General features: G+C 33.7%; 3 protein-coding genes across 4 annotated transcripts; 2 read left to right on the top strand and 1 right to left on the bottom strand.

Annotated features, from left to right (window-relative positions):
- Window positions 1-5,690: 5,690 nt before the first annotated feature.
- LOC114714326 (uncharacterized) lies at window positions 5,691-8,276 on the top strand. The gene is made up of 4 exons (XM_028899049.1): window positions 5,691-5,768; window positions 6,230-6,417; window positions 6,488-6,650; window positions 7,979-8,276. The coding sequence occupies exons 1-4, from the start codon at window positions 5,691-5,693 to the stop codon at window positions 8,219-8,221; spliced, it is 672 nt and encodes a 223-aa protein (XP_028754882.1). The 3' UTR covers window positions 8,222-8,276.
- A 929-nt stretch (window positions 8,277-9,205) lies between these two features.
- Window positions 9,206-11,901, top strand: LOC114714329 (calcyclin-binding protein-like). The gene is made up of 5 exons (XM_028899052.1): window positions 9,206-9,474; window positions 10,416-10,553; window positions 10,855-11,094; window positions 11,185-11,244; window positions 11,438-11,901. The coding sequence occupies exons 1-5, from the start codon at window positions 9,364-9,366 to the stop codon at window positions 11,540-11,542; spliced, it is 654 nt and encodes a 217-aa protein (XP_028754885.1). The 5' UTR covers window positions 9,206-9,363; the 3' UTR covers window positions 11,543-11,901.
- Window positions 11,902-12,608: 707 nt separating this feature from the next.
- On the bottom strand, window positions 12,609-20,366 carry LOC114714342 (katanin p60 ATPase-containing subunit A-like 2). 2 transcript variants are annotated; one of them, XM_028899068.1, is made up of 11 exons: window positions 20,246-20,366; window positions 19,622-19,780; window positions 19,353-19,408; window positions 18,551-18,616; window positions 18,285-18,392; window positions 16,429-16,495; window positions 16,175-16,259; window positions 15,683-15,843; window positions 15,082-15,183; window positions 13,996-14,218; window positions 12,609-13,186 (listed from the first exon to the last, which is right to left on the bottom strand). In XM_028899068.1, exons 1-11 carry the CDS (start codon window positions 20,282-20,284, stop codon window positions 13,053-13,055), a joined length of 1,200 nt encoding a protein of 399 aa, XP_028754901.1. In that variant the 5' UTR covers window positions 20,285-20,366; the 3' UTR covers window positions 12,609-13,052. The 2 variants fall into 2 exon arrangements, with proteins under 2 accessions (XP_028754901.1, XP_028754902.1); XM_028899069.1 differs by having other exon boundaries at window positions 19,353-19,402.
- Window positions 20,367-20,592: the final 226 nt, after the last annotated feature.

Below are 20,592 nucleotides of genomic sequence, written 5' to 3'. Positions count from 1 at the left end.
TAAATATTGAATAAGTTAAATATATATTTTTGAAATAATTTTTGAATGCTTGAAAAATTATAAATTGAGAATTTTGTGAAATTAAATAAAGCTACAGTTTGTTTATAATTAAAAAATATATATATATATACTTTTGTTAAATTTAAATAGCCTTATATGTAAACTATATTTTTCAAAATAATATCTATTATAAATGTCTAGATTTGGGAGAGTTAATATATTTATGTATTTTAGTTTAGAGGGTAGTCTTAGAATTTTAGAGTAGCTTTGGAGTGGCTTTGAGTTTATGTTAATAAATATTTATGTGCAATTTTGTAGACTTGAGGATTTTGGAGTAATCTTTGTGTGAATATTTGTAAGCTAAAGAGTACCAGGTAACTCTGAAAATTCTTTCTTGTACATGTGAATTGTGTATGATTGTATTATGAATTTACTGTATTTTCATATATTGAAATATAATATTGTGATTTTTCAAATGAATGTTTTGGAATGTTATTTGATTTTGTCAAGATTTTTGCTATTAATTATGATCAATGTTTAAATATATTGATGGCTAAGGATTTGTCATGAGTTGCTATTAAATGGTATATAAGTTTTATTGCTATCTTATCTTTAAAATATTTGAGGACGTATTTATGATGTAACATTATTGGCATATGACATGCATTGTTGGGCTAAGGATAGAAGGAGATTGCATGGATATGAAATTACCACGTGGTATGCCATCACTCGGTGCACAGTGGATGGCACTTGTCAGGGCCCCTTCTTCCATGTTTTCCTTTGGCCGGGAATTCATTGGAGCTGTGGGACATGTGACACCTCCCTATTCACAAAGGAGGGGAGCCATAGTCCGAGCTTGAGCTCTATATCTTTGGCCGGATATATCTCTAGTATCGGTGAGCTTGGAATAATTTAGTAAAATGGATTAGTTCCTATCGGACTATGTGTTAGCCTATGGCTCCAGTCAGCGGTATAAGGGTGGACGGTGATATAAGGGAGGTAGCATATTGCATTATTTTTTGGATATATTAGAAAAATGATATTGGTATATTGTTGGGAAAAAAAATGAAATTGAATTGGATGTCTCAAATCCGTGATTTTTAATACATTTATATACACACATATAAACAGATTTTTGGTTTATCATATATGATTTACTTGTATAGGTTAGAATTTCAGTAGTTACTGAGACGTTAGATCTCACCCCCTATATTAACAATTTTCAGGCGAAGGATCTAGTAGGAATCAAGGGAAGGCACCAATGGAGTGAGCCGTGAAGGCTTTTGTGCTCCTCAAGCACATGCTATGTTATATTTTTATTTGCCATGACTATAAGACTTTAATAGTTTATGTTGTTAAGTTATGTTAGAAATGTGTTGAAATTTTGACTTATTTGCAGTATTAAAAATATGTATGGACTTTTAAATTAAATATTTTATCGAGTATATTGGTATAATTATGTGAGGTGTTCCACTGAAAGCTGTTTCTTTTTTTTTTTTAATAAATTTAATAATAATAAAATATTATTTTATTTAATTTAATAAATATTTTTTTAAATATATTTTTTTTTAATATTTTTTTTTGTATGTTACATTTTCTGCTAAAATTACAATTTGCACATGTCTGACAGCACCCACTTCTGATAAACACGAAATGACAAGTTCATAATGGAAAATGACAAGTTAAGTATGGCAAGTGACAAATTCCCATAATGTTTTCATACATTCTCATACTTTTTCTGGTGGGATTATAATTTGCACATTGCTGATAGCAATTACTTTTGATAAACAATAAATGACAAGTCCACAATAGCACATGACAAATTAAGTATGTAAAATGACAAGTTCCCATCACGTTTTCATACAAATGTAAATTTCTCTACTGAAATAACAATGTTCAGATTTCTGACAGCAACCACTTCTGATTAATATCTTTCATCATCAACTTCACCTCTCATTTCCTCCTAATGTATAAAACTATAGCACCAGAACTCTCATAAGCCCCTCAAGAAGCATGCTCATATCAACACCAGTGGCAAATGCACTACGATGATCATATCCACTCACAAGTGCATCCTCAACCATGAAATCCCAAATATAAATTGCCATATCATATGAACAAGAAACCATCAAATTCTACATATAAAGCGAGAACTTTATTCGTTTAGCACTGTATTTAGGGCTCGTTTGTTCCTCACATGCCACACCTTGATTGATTTTTCCACCGAAATACAATCATCATACTTGATTTTCACAATTTAGAGCTTGTTTGCAATTATCAGAAGTGGGTGCTGTCAGACATGTGCAAATTGTAATTTTAGCAGAAAAAGTATGAAAATGTATGAAAACATTGTGGGAACTTGCCATTTGCTATACTTAACTTGTCATTTTTCATTCTGAACTTGTCATTTCGTATTTATCAGAAGTTGTTGCTGTCAGAAATGTGCAAATTGTAATTCCAGCAAAAAAAAGCATAAAAATCTTATGAAAACTTGTCATTTTCTATTATAAACCTGTCATTTGATAAATTAATGTGGAAATCCAGTCATTTTAACAGGAAAAAGTATGAAAACCTACTGGGAACCTGTCATTTTAACACAGAAACTCAAATTTCTATGAATTGCTTATCAGAAGTTGTCATTCGCCTTACTAAACTTGTCATTCGCCTTACTGAACTTGTCATGAATTGTGTATCAGAACTTGTCATCTGCTAAAGAAATATGAAAATGCTGTCATTTTAACAGAGAAACTCGAATTTCTATGAATTGCTTATCAGAAGTTGTTATTCGCCTTGCTAAACTTGTTATTCGCATTACTGAACTTGTTGTGAACTGGGTATCAGAATTTGTCAACTTGTTATTTTCAACAACTTATCAAACTCGTTATTTTCAATTACGAACACAAGCTGAAAATCAAAATAGAAATGAAGAATAAAAATCCAGATTTATTGGGCATTGTCTCAGCACCAAGCAATCACCGCACACATTGCAAGCAAACATTACAAGCATTACAAATGACTGTCACTCGCCCTCAAACTCCCGACTCTCCTCTCCTTCCACAGCAACAGAGAGAATGATGGAAGAGGCTTCATTGTTGACGAAAGAGCAGGTAAGCAAGATAAGAAGAAAGTGACGGGAATGACAATGAGGAGAGGACCACCGAAAGACATTGGGAGTTCCATATACTTTGGGAAAAGAGTGAGGAGAGGAAGGAAACTTGGAGAGGAAAGAGAGAACGAAGAGAGAGAGGAAAATGAGGAGGCAAGGTCGGGAAGAAGATGATCTGGAGAGGAAGAAAGAGAGAAAAGCAGAGGGCATTTTGGACATTCTACCATCATTTCATATTTGCAATTTGAGACCGGGTCCTTTGAAGCTATTTTCCAAATTCAGGGTCCCTGATAGCTATTTTATATATTGGAGGGTCTTTATTTGCAATTTTCCCTTTTATTTATGATACATCCAACACCCTAATTTTTTTTTTTATGTATTCAGCATTTTAATCTTATTTATAATGCATTTGGCACCTTAAAGATTAGGGTACTGGATGATACTAAAAAATGATATTGGGTTGCTAGATACCCTAATAAAATAAAATTATGGGGCTAGATGTAACATAAATAAGATTATGGAATATATAGGAAGTTTGTATTCATTATACTCTGAATTTGAATTCAGAAAATTTAAAATAAAATTGGAGATTTTGGTGCATGTTGGGTTGAAACATTAGGGATATTGATCAAAGAGAAAAAAATCAAAGGTTCTACGATTTGGTAAATGGCAATAAAGACGGTAGAGATTTCATCATGGTTTTCAATACACAACTACTGGTTTTCAGAGTTGAGATTAAAGATGGTTACTATGTACTATGGAATCACGGTTAAAAAAAAGGGTCAAAAATACTTTGCTGAGCTATTTTATGATTTAACGGAAAGCTACAATACACTAGGGAATCACCGTAAAAAGTCAGATTTTAAAAGGGTTTAGAAATTTTCATTTGATATTTAACGGAAATTAAAGTTTAAGGCAGTGTTATATTGAAGGAGAATGAACTTCAATCTTCATAAGGAGTTCAACTTTTGAACCCCGTGATACATGACCCAAGGTAAAATTGATCTGGAATATAGGTACTCAAATGTTGATTTGGCAAAAACAAATGATAAGAATGTGAAGCAAATGAATAGACAAATTTATTTTGGAATTTGGGAGAGGTTTAAAGGTAAAAAAAAAAAAGCAAGTTTAAAGGTTCTATTTTCTTACTTGCCATTGGGACAAGAAGGTTCTGCCCTCCACTATTCAAGATGGAAATCAAACTTTAGACTATTAAAACCAAGTTGGTATGGAATAGGACCATTGGGGTTTGAAGAGTGAGTGCTTTAGAAGCAGCACATTAACCTATATAAAAGCGTTATTTGTCATAAATATAAAAATCAGATAATTAACAGGTAGAAATTAAAAAAAATAAAGTTACTTATTTATAAAAAAATGTGTTAATTTTTTTAAGTATTCTCTTTAATAATTTATATTGAATAACACTCTTTAATAAAAAATGTCCTTTATATATGCAATTAATAGGGAGGGGTTTAAAAAGAGAACTTCAATTGACAGAATGTATTTGAACAAACCCTTTTAATAATAACTATTATATTTAAAATTGAAAAATAGTATATTATTTATGTTTGTTTTTAAATGGAGTTAGCACGCTTCAGATTGAAGTGACCAAACACTTTTAAATATATTAATTATCTCGTAGTCCCTTTGATTATATCCCAATCACCGCATGAGTTGATTATCTAAACAAGCCATGAAATGCATAAGAACATGATTAGCAAATAAAAAACAATTTTCTGGGGTACAAAAATAGAAAACAATTAATTTTTTAATCAGGCATAGAAGTTAAATGGGCCACATCTCTTTTGGTTTGAACTTGAGACTTTGATTGATGAATCCATAATGCTCCCCAATCAAGCCTAAGGTTCAAATGGCAAATGGGCGAGATCATTTATTGCACCACCAATTTTATATTCTATATTGAATGTTGATTGATCTTGATATGACAATGTTTATAGGTTAAGGATAAATTTGTTTTGTAAATTTTCACCAAAAAGCAATGTTATCCCATCTTGTTAAAAAAAAATAATATTGATTGTTAAAAAATTTATATTGACCTTTAATATTTTTAATAGCAAAAGGTAAAATCGGGGCAATTTTTAACCCAAAAAGATTTCAAAGCAATATTGAGTAAAAACTTTCATGACAAATTTACACATGAACTTTGATTAAGCTATTTTTTAAAATTAAATTATATCTTTATGCCTTGTAATTATATGACTACTCATTGATTTTGTTATATATATATTGATATATAAATATAAAATTAAATATCATTTATATGTGCGTAACATAAGATTTAAAAAGAATTACAATCAAATTCTAAAAAAAAATATAATTAAAAAAAAAATAAAAAATTGTTACTTTTTTTTTTTAAATTTTTTATTACATGCTGTTTAGATTGTTATTGTAGCTTTTTAATAAAATTCTTTTTTGAGACTTTGGTTATAATTCTTCCTAAAATTCATGGAAAATTGGTTATCACTTGCCATATTGTTCATAAATTAGTTTGAGAGTATATATGGCGCGAGATTCAAACCGCATATCCATAGCCCAGAACTGTGATCGCGCTCTCGTCTCAGCAATGGCGCTTCCCTCCACATTCCACGAACGACTTCAAGACATGGAGAACACTAGAAACCAGCGTCTGTCTCTGCTTCAGGTTCATTTCAATCCCTAATTTTTATATTCTCACCAAAAAAATAAACAAGGTATGTGTAGAATCTTCATGATTTTTCTGTAGTACCTCCCCAGGTGAACTATGTGAAATCCTTTTCTCTTGGTTGCCGAGAAAATCAACCGAGAGAACGAGAACGTAGATTGATTATCTCACATTTGTCCCCTTTTCGCCTAGAGTTGGGCATAGATTTAAGTTTTCCGGCGTGAGTTTTGGATTCATTTCGTTATATGTGCAGTAATCGTGGTTTCTATTCATTATCGAAGAGGAAAGAACTTACAGATACCGTAGTTATGCGTCATTAGACATTTTGAAGAAAAATTTCACCGGCTTTTTAGTTTTACGAGGGAGAATTTTTGAAAAGTTTTGCGTGAATTTAATCAAGGAAGACAGACAAGCAAAATTCCAGGACTATGGAAACTTATAGTAAGTAAATTTGTTTGCAGGCTGAGAAAGAGTTGCAGGCCAGGAAGTCACAGGTTCTTGCTTCAAGACTAGCAAATATCAGGTCCATGGAGCAGAGGTGCTTCCTGCTCGATAATAAAGTATCATTGAGGAAATATAAGATTCTGGCTCTCAAGTCCGAAATTGAGAACCTTGAAGGGAAATTGGAAACTGGAGCTTTTGAGATGAGGTGAATTAAATAGCATTGATGTGTGATTCTTTTGTCTCAGTATAATTATTTGATTAGAATTATATTTTAGGTCTTTGCAGAGTGAAATAGAGGAGCTCGAGGAATTGGAGAGGAACAAAGATAGCTTTTATGAAACGAAGAGAATAGAAATGAAGGAATTCAAGGACAATGCGGGGAGATTTGTGGTGGAATGTCGAACAGAAGTTGAGAATTTGAGACAGAGAGTAAATGAGGTAAATGGAAATCACCACTTTAGAAAAAGTTAGTGCTACCATTCCTGACAGTTTATTGAACTGTGCTCAAGTAAGCCATCATTAGTCTATAAATAGCTCACCATGCATGTAGGATAATGAAATTTGACTTCGATTCTAATTCCCACAGAGCAATTCATGCTTTTCATCTGGAAATGCTTTCAAGCTACAACACATGGCTTCAACTTAGATGTCGAGTCCTTGACCAATAATTTAAATAAAACTGGATATTCATTTTGCATGTAGAACTGGAAGTAGGGGAGAATATGGGTGCTGTGTCATGCACAAGTTCAAGGTGTATTGTTTGATGCAAACTATTATGCTGCACTTGTACATCAGCTAGCTCCTTCATAAAATAAAATTCACCGACCTCTGGCATCCAAAACTTGCTTATTTTCTCTTTTTTTCAACCACTCAAGAGAGTGTTTCTCTGCGAAATCTGACTGTCTTCCTTACAGATGGCTGCAAATTTTAAGATAACTCTAATGTTAGTTTCATACGTGTGTATGTAGTGGCGTCTCAGTTATGTCATGTCTATGTGCAGAATTGAAGTTATCTTAAATTTCTGAGACCCAAAGCTAAAAATTACTCTCGTTCAGTGAATTGAACAATTATTTTTCTAACCTCAGAAAAAAATGAAAATTTCCTACTCCATGAAACTAATGTGGAGGCTACATAACACACCTAAAGACTGCAACATAAGCATTCTGTGGATCCTTGACTAATTGTCTTTTTTATTTTTAATTTTCCTTTGCTTAGTTTTTGTTTTTCTTAACCCTCACCTAGGATTTTACGAGGATAACATGAATTTTCAAATGACGGCATGCTTTTTGTGATCTCAATTTAGCTGAAATTCGGGCTTTCTGACCTTGATCTAGACAAAAATTGGTTTTGAACTGCCCAGTCTGCGATATAGATTCTTTTCCACTGTGGATGTCCTACCTTATATATCCTTCTACAAGCAGTCATCAGATTTTGTTTCTCCCCCATTACATAGACTGAACTTTTGCTGCATGAAATAGTAAGTTTTGTACTGCTGACTCTGTTATAGTTTCATTTAAACATCTAGACTGAATCATGTTGGGGATCACCTTTCCTACAGAGCATCTTCCATGCTTGAAATGTGGTCTTATGCAACCAAGCTTAAAGTTGTTCAAGCTAAACCAGAGAGAGTCCCTCTTTTTCAATCAAAATTTTCATGAGATGAGCAACAATGTGAGAATCGAGAGAGTTAATATGGTGATTCACTGGGTTCCCCTCTTAAGGTTAATGTTTACCCCATTAAGCTTCTCATGTCACTTACTTTTCAGCTGAGGTCATCTTTCTTGGAACTTAAGAGGAACAACAGAAATTCATGTGATTCTGAGATAACTGCTGCTGAAATGAGAAAGTCAGAACTCGTAGCTGCAAAGGAAAATTTGGATAGGAGATTGGCTTCTAATTACCAGATCAAAGCACAGCTCCAAAAACAGCTTCAGAACATTCTGGTGACCCAAGCTCAAGAGAGAAGCAAACCATCTCAGCCTATTGGTGGTCGGAAGGCAAGTCAATAAACAAAATTTTGATCGAGGCTTGCAAAGCAATGACTATTGCTTAAAAATATATTTGAAATTTGAGACACGAAGACCAAAATTAAAAAAAAATTGATCATTCAAAAATTATATTAACTCTAAAGTTTAAATTCAATATATATGTACACATAGCGAAACAGAAGTATCTTTTTTTCAAATAGGAGTATTCTTTGTCAGCAGTAGAAAGTAGAAACCAATCTATCTTAAAATACGTAAGATAAATTATAGATTTATTACACATGTAATTTCATTAAATTAATAGTAACAATTATAAGAATAAGGTAAATACAGATTATAACAAGACATAATGCCTTAAATTCTGAATATATTATCAAAATTGTTCGAGGAATCATTGAATTGAACAAGTGTAACTAACCAAATTTAAACAATTTTTAAGAAATAAGCCTTTTTATTGATATACTAATATATATTATAAAATATGTAACAAAGATTTTTATAAATTATGATTATGATTAGTGAAACTTACTTTTTAAACTGGATAATTACAAAAGTTTTAGTTCCAAAAAAAGAAAAAAGAAAAATAACAACAACAAAAAGAAGTTGAAAATTACTATATCTCAAATTAAATTTTATTTAGTATTGACAATATTAAATTTGCAAATAATAATAAATTTTGACATTTATTAATTTTTAATTTCTTTTTTTTTGTTATTATCTCAAAAAAAAAACGATATAAAAATAGAAGTTTTGTTGGGCCTAGCAAAATAGATGCCCAATATTCTAGTGATTCCACCAATCTTATTTACCAACCAGTTACAGGCCTGTAAGGTAAGAGCAAGTCCACCCAATTACAACGACCCATTGACACGTGTTTCATCCCTGTTGACCAACATTACAAGGAACGAATATGTTTCCTAACCCTTCATTTCCTCTCTAGAATCTTCCATGTTAAGCAGAGAAAAAAGCAGAAAACCCTAATAAAGGAGTTCTGCAATTCCCATTTTGTCCCTTTTTCGATTACTTACTCATGTCTATTAGGAGCTTCTAGCTTTTTCCACTTTCACACTCTGTATAAAAGCGTCTTCAAATCAGCATCACCGTGCTTCGCACTACGTTTGTTCAGCTTCTTCGCGTTCGTCTTCTCTGCTTCCTTAGCTAGACCGATGGCTGAAGATTTGGCTTTGGATTTGGAAGAACTTCGTCACTTGCAGAGCATGGCAAAGCGACCTCGAAGCATCTCTCTCCTCTCCTCCGAAATTAACAACCTGGAAAAGGTATTTTTTGTTTTTTAAGATAGAAATTTATCATTCGATTTTGATTTTCGATTTTTTTTGTTAATAATTTGATTTTGCTATGGAGAGTATTCGAGTAATAGCGTGTGCTGGTGAGAAATGATTGTCATTCTTAGAAAGGGAAAAAATCTGACAGATAAAATTTTTCCATCATTTATTAGTTGTTAGCCAGTTCGGAATTATGATAGTAAATTATTGGTATTGGTACACAAATCAAAACTCGGCATGTGGTTTTTCTGTTCGTGTTAAGTTTCACTCTCTTAATAATCATTCGTTACATTTCACTCTCTTAATCCGAAGTTGTGAGAAACAGTTTGCAAATGATAGATTTGTCAAGCCATAAAGACTCAAGAATTGGAAGTGATCTTACTGGTCTTTCAAATACTCATTACGTTTCAGTATGCCAAAAAATCCGTTGCTGTTCTATTAGCCATACCAAGAAGGGCTTTGATTTTGTCAACAAGTTCGCCTTTCATCACATTCTGATTCATTCTGCACTCACTTTGTACTTGTTGCGCAATAGAAATGAGATTATAAAAATGCTTTGAGATCTGAAGTTGGCCACGATCCTGCTTGATGATCTGCAAGTAGTGCTATTCCATTTTCCTCATTATTTATTAAAAAGCCCTTTTGGATGCTCATAATTCAGCACTGAGGAGATCTTTCCTGCAATTCAAATTGATGGAATGGGAAGGACTAAACTTATGCATAGTTGTGCTTACTCTCTTTAACAATTACAGTTCTTGTGGCGTTTTTCATGTAGACAGTAATTGTTTGAATTTCTTGATAAGCGCTTCCGATAATCAGACTAGTAGGGCTTAAGGGTAGTAATTGATGCATGTGAAAGTGTTCTGGAGTTTTAGTTCCTGGTTAAATTTTTGCGTGTGGTGCCTCGTGTTAAGTTTTGTTGATTTAATTTGCAGTTATCAAAGGAGACGCCTGCACCTCCACCACAGATTCCAGCTCCAATTTCAACTGGAACTAAGGTGCCATCTATTCCAGCCCTCAAGTATGCAACACTTAGTTCATTCAGTTGGGATCAAGATAATGAGAAACTCAAGGTAAGAACAAATAATACTTATTTTTTTATTATTATTATTAATCTAGCCACCTGAATTATAATGATATTAGGAGCCTTTCTCCAGATCAGTATTCTCATGAGAGGACATTTATTTATTTGGCATTAATGAGCAATAACATTAACATTTTAGTTGGATCTCATTGAATTTTTTGATTTGAAGTAGATTAGTGGTTATGAAAGTTGTAAATTCTTTGTTGCGGCTACTATGTGGTTAAGATATTATAATCTTCTCTTTCCTTGACGTTTAAGTTTTCTTTCTTTTGTCTAATCTCCTGCTGCAGATATATGTATCTCTAGAAGGAGTTGAGGAGAATAAGATCGAGACTGAGTTCAAACCAATGTCCGTTGATGTCAAATTCCATGATATCCAGGGCAAGAACTACCGATGTGCTATACCAAAACTGCACGGTGAGATAGTACCTGAGAAATGCAAGGTGTTGGTCAAGCCGACAAGGGTGATCATCACATTGGTCAAGGCTTCCAAAGGAAACTGGCCAGATCTTCACTTCAAAGAAGACAAGGTAGTGAAACGTTGTGAGTGAGATGATGGTTCTTTTCCCTCTGCTATATGTTAGGCTGATTATTTTTATTTTTATTTTCCAATGCTACAGATGAAACCTAATTTGGATAAAGAGAAAGACCCTATGGCTGGAATCATGGACTTAATGAAGGTCAGATTTGTCTCTAGTCTGCTGAGGATGTTGTGGTTAATTCTTATTTCAGTGATATTAATGAGATTTACTTTTTAAAGAGGACTTCTTTTCTCACCGTTACTGTTTGATGCAAAATTAGAGTATCTAAAAACGAGATGTGAATTTGTTAGAACGCTTCTCTAAAGATGTTCAATATTTTTGAGCATTGCAGAATATGTATGAGGAAGGAGATGAGGAAATGAAGAGAACAATTGCAAAAGCATGGAGTGATGCTAGATCTGGAAAAACGGCTGATCCTCTAAAGGGTTACAAGTGAGAGAGATAAGATGGATTTAATTATTTCTTATGTATTTCTCATTTTTTAGAGTATGGGTTGATTTCCTTGATTTGAGTCGTATACTGGGTGGCGAGAATGAGGAAAAGAGCCGTATGTTATATTTGGATTACTGGGCTTAATTCGATGGCATCTGTTGTAGGTGGAATGTTAAACTACTGTTTCTAAGTTCGATGTTGGGGGAGAGTATCTCTCTGTTTTGCTCTCTCGCTCGTTCTTTGATTATTTGGATACTTAGGGTTCATTTACAGGCCTTAGCTGCGAGCAATTCATCTTTGAAAATGTTGCACATGCCTCAGAATGGTTGCACTCAACATAAAATGAGTGTGTTACTGTTAACCTTAGATATATATTAATTTAAAAATTGTAGTATATATTAGGTCCTTTAAGTTTATCTCAACTTTTAGTTGTCTCTTGAAATTTAGGGCCCAACAACTTATAAGCTACTTATAAATTGTTTTTTAAGAGTGATTTATAAAATACGAGACAAGTATATGAGGATTGTTTTTAATAGTGATTTATGAAACATGTTTATGGAGGGTTTTAATGGGGCGTAGTCTCTTAATTTTAACGTTTCCAACACTTAGTTTAATTTAATAAAAATTATTTAAATAGCAAATCTGTAATTAAATGCTTTGTAAATTTAAGTAGTAAATTCGCATATGCTTTAAATTTTAATTTTTTAAGTATTCAGAAAAGTGTATATGTATACACACACATGATAAGATATTAGAAATACTAGAATATTAAAAGTTTAAGCATACGTAAAGATGCATCTTTAAAGTGGCAATAAACTAAAATTTAACACAAATTTTTTACCTTAAAAATTTGACAAATTTAAAAATTCAAAATCTACACTTAAAACAATTTAAATATTTTTTAAAGTACGTGACATAACGTGCTATAAGGATTATTTTTTTGTCAGGCGTATCATAAGGATGTGCATGAAACATAAGAAGCAACTTTTTTTTGGTGTCTATTTTCAAAGGAAAAAGTAACGTCTTCCCTTTCGATGCTCATTATTTTGATATAAGATGTTTTCAAGTACTCAATATATCTGATACCGTGTGTCTTGGTAAAAGCGTGATACAAATAGTTGAATGACAAAAAAAAAAAACAGTTATGAAAGCTACTTAAGTTTGATAATACTAATCAGATACCAAATAGTTGAAAAGAAAAGCAAGGTGCGGGTGTTACAAATAAAAGTATGCAGCTAAACATGCAACTAATGCCTTCAATTTTTATTATTTTTTTCTCCAGAAAAACCATGACATTCTGCATGACTTCTTTTTTCTCACCTTTGTGCTCCTTCGTCAAACGCCAGAATTAGTGCACTTCTCAGTTTTCACGGGGGTGCATGTATTGGCAAATTCAAGATATGACAGCAATAAATTTACGTAGTCTAACTCAAGGAAACTTGCGTCGTGTGGTAAGAACGCGTAATACGATCGGAAAAGCTACCAACTTACCGAAGCTACATGTTGACATGTTGTCAATGCAGAATTTGACTACCGTAATCATCATTGAACTTTTCATATCTGGAAGCAAGCAGATGAGCAGATGGCCGTGTGTTCTTCAAAGCTACCTTTATGTCTTCTGGTTTGACTGGCCCCACTTTTGGCAACTCTGCATTTTTTACATTCGATGTTAGTATATGGCCAGTGAAAATAAATCACAAGTACTGAATGTTCAAGCCAAATAGCTAACACATCCTCCCGTGTGGATGGATCATATTTGAGAAACCAACTCCAACAAACTTTGCTCAGCAAATACTGCTATCAATTTATTGATGCAAATTTCTTTTTCCGAACATGACGTTAATTAGATTTAGAGTATATAAACGACATGAATAGAGAGCAGCAGCTTGATAATCATCAAAATTTCACGAATTAGTCAAATACTGCTATAAATCCATTGATGCAAATTTCTTTTCCCGAATATAACATTAATTAGATTTATTTAGAGTATATAAACAACATGAATAAGGAGCAGCAGCTTGATAATCATCAAAATTTCACGAATGAATCTATCTAATTAGAGATTTGTGACGACTACGATGCTAAAAAAAACAGATTAAAACGGTGTTTTAGAAGACATGTTATAGTTGATTTTATTTTCTGTGACGAAAAATATGAAGAGACCACCCCCCCCCCAAAAAAAAAAAGCATTCAAGAACAGCATTTAAAAAAGAGAGAACTGTTTCCAGAAACACATACCACACAGTAATGATGGATCTTTTCCCAGATAAACTTAAATTTCAAATGAATGAAAGGGTTTGCAGATTATCAAGAGTTGACAAGTGAAATCGTTAACACATAAACAGTCACTGATCATTACTAAATTTAACCAAACATTGTACGACCTTATGTATAGTTATGGTGTGGACAAGTTTTAGCAAATAATCGCATGGAAGCTAAATTTTGAAGGTTGCATACCTTCTTCAGGCACCAGCTCTTGTCTCTGTTCAAGTTGTGACATCAAGCGTCTCAAGGGCTGCATTGCTGCCTCTTTACACAGTAAACGAATATCTGAGCCTGAATATCCTTCTGTTTGCTCCACCAAGAAATCATAGGGGACCTGCTCCTCACTATCATATGGTGGAAGAAGTTCCTCAACCATTGCTCTTCTTGCTTCTGGTTCTGGAAGTGGTACAAGGATCTTTGATCATTGTCAAGGGACAACCTTTGGAGTAGAATCACCAGAACTTTTAGTCCCAAGATTGATTGTAATTTGACGTCATACATATATGTGTGTGCATGAAATAAACTAGATTTACTCCCTCCATCGCCAGCATAAATGAACTGCCGTGAAGTCTTCAACACTACACTAAACAATAAAATTGGCAGTATATCGATGATATCTTACAATATGAACCAAAAGAATATCTCTGATATCTTGCAAATTGAACCAAAACAACAATAGATTGCTGTATGTTTGAAATATCTCAACTTAGTCAAATATAAGCCCAATAGATCTCAAGAATCCTGAGAGTTGAAACACAAATGGAAACTTAAACTGCAGGTGACATTTCCCATTATTTTGATATGGAATAACTATGTAACCTAGTTATAATGCCATTTTCATTAGTGGGAAAAAAAGAAAATATATTCAAATTACAAAGTCTGAAAAACATGAGCTCATGGAAAATGCCCCAGTGGTTATTTCATGCTCCAGAAAACTGATATACAATATTTCTTTAAACTTCCTTCCCCACGATCAGTTTCCTGACCTATAGTTTAAAAGATCAGAGGCAGCACAAGAATGATTGAACCTTTTTTGAACTGCCGTACATTAGACTTGATCATGGGATAGGCTTTTGAAGAAACCAACCAGGCTTTTGTAACGCTTACTTTAAAAATACGACGGGGGTATGCAGGAATAAATGTATTGTGTATAATTACAAGGATATGACTGTTAGTGCTAGGTTTGTCTGTGTTCCATGAGTAATGTAATTATTTCTGTTACATAGTATGTCGCATGTAGATGAAAACCCAAAAAGCAATTATATATTGGAAGGATACTCGCTTCTCAAGACGTCGGAGCATTGCTGCATCCAATTCCCAGGGAAGATTTGTTGCCGCCAAAACAAAAACAAGCTCATTGGTTTTTGTCAAACCGTCCATCTGAAGTCCAGCAGAATATTATCAGGCAATGACTAAGTCCCAAGGTGACTAAAAGTCCTAAGAATTACTCAGAAATTGTTGCAGGTACATTATTCATACGCCTGTATGTGACAATAAGAAAAGGGGTGCTAAAGCAGGACAAAGAAATCATGAAACAACTTTTATGGGTGCGAAAATGTTATTTCTTGGATTGTTGAGAATTTACGTGATGAATAAATTGTAATCATTACATTATTGGTAAATCTCATAAATGCTTTTTGAAAAACAAACAAATAATAATATGTAACTCCTAACTTTCCAAGATTATATTACAGCAGAGTCAATATACTAGAAAGTTTCATCAAGAGGAATCAGCACACTGAGTTTCAAACATAAAGTCATAAGTAATCAGCACTTCGTAAAAATGAAAGCATTGACTGACCAGCCTTTCCACAGTCATAATATGCTAATAACTTGATTATGATAAATGCATGTTCAATATAAAAACAACATGCATCACCTGTATGAGTAGCTCAGTCTTAAGCCGTCTACTTGCTTCATGCTCACTGCGTGCCTCACCACGCTGACTAATGATTGCATCGATTTCATCAAGAAATATTGTTGAGGGTGCATGATGCCGAGCTAACTCAAATAACACCCTCACCAGCTTCTCTGAATCACCTGCAATCCAAGATAAACTTTATAAATAGGAAGTTTATCTTTAGCAAATCATAGTATAGCAAAACAGAAATAACATTTATTTGAAAAGCCACTTTCTTTCAAGTATAATGGGTGACGGTAAGATAAATCAGCAATGAAAAAAAAACTAGGCAAGAATCCATATACTTGTAGATTGGTTTCATCACTTAATGGGCAACGTGGAGGAAGAACAAACTTGCTTTAATTGATGCCTCATACAAATTATCCTCTAATCACATACAAGACATAAAGAATCCCTTGGAGAAGGAAAAAAAAAAAAAAGGAAAAGAAGAGAAATATCATTGAAGCATGCCTCGCCACTTGCTGACAACAGATGATGCTGAAATATTAAAAAATGTAGTCTTGCACTCTGTTGCAACTGCCTTTGCAAGCATTGTCTGCAATATTCATACCGAAATTTCTACTTAGTAATTCATAATACAAAATAAAAGAATTAGCGCTTTAAATTATAAAAACTGATCTTTCCTTCTTGACTATTATTTTTTATTTGGCCAGCCAATGAGGAGTGAGACATAAGCCTCTGCTTATTTTAAATATTGAACAAACCTTTCCAGTTCCAGGAGGGCCAAACAAAAGAATCCCTTTCCACGGTGATAATAAACCAGTGAAGTACCTACACAAAGGAGGAAGAACACATTGACTATGAGAAACAAATTTTGTATTACATCTTAGCATTGGACATGCTGATGGTTAGTTAAATCCATCAGTTTAGCATTTATATGAATTATATTCAAATGCCAATGTAATAATAGTGATCTCTAGCATTTCTGTAGATGAATATTTTAGTTTCTCCTTGAACTCAGGATCTTAAAATTTTCACAGAAGTGAAAGACAATGCCTGTAAATTTGTAATCACAGTCATTCCCTTCGTCCTTTTTTGGCTTCTTTGAGTATTAGCCTCCAAGTCCACGACGGATAAATCAGACATTTTTGCCTTCTTTGATTCAAGGACTTTTAGATGCAAGAGAATCTTTCAAGCAAATGATAAATTAAGAGAAAGAAAAAAGTACAAAGGTGGAGACCGAAAGAAAACATAGGGGCGGGGGGAATTGGAACTACAGCTCATAAGGGCTCTCCATTTCTTTGGCCTGCAAGAGAAATGCCCCTGGAAACGCTATAAATCATTCATAAAAGTAAATAATTCCCTCTCTGCTCCTGAATGTAGAAGTTAGATGACTAATTTATGTAGATTAAGAAAATTAGTTAAATTAATTATTTGTAAAGAAGTGTGTTGTTATTCCTAAAATCCTCTTTCTTTTAATCGTTTAAATTGGAAACTAATCAAAAGGGATAGTTTGGCCCAAAAAAAAAAAGTGACAAACAAGAAGTATTACATTTAAGACAATAGTTGTCTAGCTCCAACATTTAGGACTAGAGAGAGTAGTGATAATTGTTTCTTTTCTAACTGAGAAAGGAATTTTAGGCCAAGAATCTATGCCCATAAGAGTTGCGAGGAGACAGACTTCTGACTAGAGATGCTGGCATAGGGCTCTGCGTGGAGACACCATAATCCATACAAGGGGGCACAGTTTCAGAGTATCTCACTATCTAGTCAGTAAAGCCTAAACCAATAAGAAAAGATATTATCATGATTTGGATAATAGAGAAAAACTTTGACTGCTCACACTTTCCACTTTTCTGGATGTTCTAACCTAGGAAACATACTCAACTTTGAGGAAAGAAGCAATGGAGAAGTTGTGATTGTCCGAGGACATATCAACAGGACAATTTGTTCTTTAAAACCACAAAAGTTACTCAAGAGGGGGAAAAAAATACAGAAGGCTCTATTCATTTGATATTGAAAAGGAAAATAAACTTTTTAAGTTACTTAATAATATATTGGGACTTAAAACCTTTCATACAGAAGATATTCCAGCTAGTTTCAGAACAGTTGACCTCATGAATCATAAATTCCAAGGGGGACTAAGTTTTTTTTTTCCCTTTGGGAGAAAAAAGTGTGCGTTTGCAACCATAAAAAATTCAGAAAAGCTAAATATTGTAGAAGTTGAAACGCAAGCAAGAAAGAGGCTATTATAATCTTACACCAAAAGCTGTTTTGGGCTTTAACAAGAAACCCATTCGAACAGCAAGATGATACATTATTTTACACGCACCTAGATTAGAACAAAATGAACCTTAATGTTTGTAGTATCATCATTGCCAACTCGCAAAGTCAAAATGCAAAACTGAAATATCCATGCTCCATGATTAACAAGACTTGAATCATCCAACATGATGATCAGATCTGTAACATTACCATATACTGATCATTGATATACAAGAGTAGCTTCACAAGAGGTCAGTTTCCCAAAAAAGAAAAACTAACAGCTATAATATACATGCATACGTACATATACATATACATATGCTAACCCTATCTTGTATTTAATAATGGAACTTACTTGGGATACTTAATTGGCATCACAACTGCCTCTTTCAGTAGACGTTTGGCATTTTCTAACCCCTTGATGCTTTCCCATTTAACATCTGGGCTCCCACGAATAATATCCCTATAGATGGTACGAATGTATGATGTGAGACGTTATACATAAATGCAGATAAATCTGGAAAAATTAAAACAATAGATGACAATCTTGGTCAAGAAACATGTGATTTCCTCAGTGTAAGTTATTTGTGCATTGCAAGAGGAAGAGAGGAGAAACTTTACCTACATAAACTCTCTCCTAAAGCACGCATATCAGCTGATTCAAAAGGGGGAAGTAAGGGCTTTTGCCTGAAAATGTGAAGTGACACTTATCAGTGGAGACATCGAATGCTAGCATCCATTGTACCTTAGGTAACTTAAAAGATGATACCCCTAATAGGAGAAGTCATGATGATAATTTGTAGTCTTACTCTTTGAATTATTATAAACCATCACAGAATTACAGATGATAACTTGTAGTTTCATTGCGCAAATGACACAGAACATTCCAGTTAACTGATCATACAAATTTTCAATCACAACAGGAACACCTAAAATAAACAAGATACTAAATTACAAAACTAAGTAGCTTGTTTGACAGATATCTCACTCTCATTAACACCATGTGGCTTTTGTAGCCAATGTTTGAAAAAATCAATAATGCTGATTTTTCTTTTTCAAAAATTCTGAGACTCATGAATTGTATTCTAAATCATATGTGGGGCAAAGACTAGCAAATTTAGGACATGCTAGGCCCAGAGGCTTGCCAAGTAAGGTTTGTCACGAACACAGAGTTTGAGGGCGTACACCATAACAATTAAAGAACAACAGTACTAGCAGCTACACAGTCAATCAACAACTAACGAAAAATCAACAGAAAGCATGTGCATATTTATTTCATGATTAGATATTCAATATCAATCCTAATTTGAAACATGACTCAAATTTCGTTGCCTTTTTAACTTGAATAATTCTTATATGCATTAAATATGTACATGTGCATTACACAGCACAAAATATAAAGTAATGGATGAGAGAATCATACGGCCTTTCATCCAGATGATTTGATGAAAATCCATTCGAATGAGTTGAGTTCTGCCCCTAAAACACAGAAAGTAGAGCTCAAACAAGAACAGACAGTAAAATTTAAAGATATCAATGAGCAGTACACAGAAAATGTGTTGTATCACCGCATCAAACACCTACGAAGCGTCGATAATAAAAGAAAAGAGAGGTATCTTTCTGACACACATTGGACATTCAATAGATACAAAGTCAGTGTCAGTATCAATGCTTTCAAGTCGGAGAAAGTACCTGGCTTTGAAACTGTTCAAAGATAGTCGTCTCCGTAGTCCTTTTGGCATGATTGTCGCCATTAGACATAGCACCCGAAGAATTCCCGTTATCGACCGGCATATCTACCGTCTCGCCGTTCTCCAACATTTTCTTCGCACCATAAGACTGGCGGAAGTCCTAAATGTACAGAATAAACAATAGAGTAAATAAATGGAGAATAGTCGGCACAGTCCAACCCTACAGTTCCACTGTTCAAGATTAGCTAGTTACAAAATCCCGATCGACACATATAAAAGATTAAACAAACACAAGAAAAAGAGTGAACCATATCCGTCCATGAAAAATGCTCCAGAAAAGTCAAGATGACAATAAATGAAATTAACGAAAATCAATCCAATCAACAAGACCATCTCCATTTGCATGACAAGTAAAGGCAAGAAGACAAAAATTGATCCTAGCTCAACTGCATTCAAGGTTTCTGACCATTAGTCGTACTGCTAGATCGGGAAAATGTAGCCGAAAGGTTGCAACTAAAGAAACAACAAGTTCAAATCGGACGCTAAGCGTGGTTCGAGTGTGGCGAATTTGTATGTGAAATTTTCTCGGGAAACAAGTAGAAAAGTAAGAGGAAAAAGTCCAAACCAGGAAAGACCAGCAAGTAGTATTGGATTCATCGGCCATTTCCTGAGATGTAGGAGAAATCAGAGAAAGAGGCTCTCAGTCCTGAAGCAGCGATTCACCAGGAGCCACTCTGTCAACTGAAATGAGAACAGGGAAGAAACGATCAGAGAAGAATAAAAGGCCCATCCACGTTGGATCCCTTGTATTCTAAATTAAATTATTTAAATTGAACTGAATAATTGAAAAGGACGTAGCTCGATTGATTTAAAGATCTTAATTATCTAAGCTTGAATTGAAAAATAAGATAAATGTGTGAATATTGTTTAATAAAATCTAGTTGGTTACCTGAAAAAGGAACGAAGGGGATG

Source organism: Neltuma alba, unplaced genomic scaffold (assembly GCF_004799145.2).
Source record: "Neltuma alba isolate B1F8T4 unplaced genomic scaffold, ASM479914v2 tig00011499_pilon, whole genome shotgun sequence".
NCBI classification, from domain to species: domain Eukaryota; kingdom Viridiplantae; phylum Streptophyta; class Magnoliopsida; order Fabales; family Fabaceae; genus Neltuma; species Neltuma alba.
Note: the sequence above shows the minus strand (reverse complement) of the source record. Positions and strands in the feature narration are given on the sequence as shown.

What these genes read in the sequence shown, in the direction of transcription:
- LOC114714326 (XM_028899049.1), top strand. Translation starts at nt 5,691, where the DNA reads ATGGCGCTTCCCTCCACATTCCACGAACGACTTCAAGACATGGAGAAC. An exon ending in ACTGGAGCTTTTGAGATGAG is followed by an intron (nt 6,418 to 6,487) that starts GTGAATTAAATA and finishes ATTATATTTTAG; the next exon opens with GTCTTTGCAGAGTGAAATAG. An exon ending in TGAGACAGAGAGTAAATGAG is followed by an intron (nt 6,651 to 7,978) that starts GTAAATGGAAAT and finishes CTTACTTTTCAG; the next exon opens with CTGAGGTCATCTTTCTTGGA.
- LOC114714329 (XM_028899052.1), top strand. Translation starts at nt 9,364, where the DNA reads ATGGCTGAAGATTTGGCTTTGGATTTGGAAGAACTTCGTCACTTGCAG. An exon ending in TTCACTTCAAAGAAGACAAG is followed by an intron (nt 11,095 to 11,184) that starts GTAGTGAAACGT and finishes CCAATGCTACAG; the next exon opens with ATGAAACCTAATTTGGATAA. An exon ending in GAATCATGGACTTAATGAAG is followed by an intron (nt 11,245 to 11,437) that starts GTCAGATTTGTC and finishes TGAGCATTGCAG; the next exon opens with AATATGTATGAGGAAGGAGA.
- LOC114714342 (XM_028899068.1), bottom strand. Translation starts at nt 20,284, where the DNA reads ATGGCCGATGAATCCAATACTACTTGCTGGTCTTTCCTG. An exon ending in TGTTGTCAGCAAGTGGCGAG is followed by an intron (nt 15,844 to 16,174) that starts GCATGCTTCAAT and finishes CTTGGATTGCAG; the next exon opens with GTGATTCAGAGAAGCTGGTG. An exon ending in AGAGCTGGTGCCTGAAGAAG is followed by an intron (nt 13,187 to 13,995) that starts GTATGCAACCTT and finishes TAAAAAATGCAG; the next exon opens with AGTTGCCAAAAGTGGGGCCA.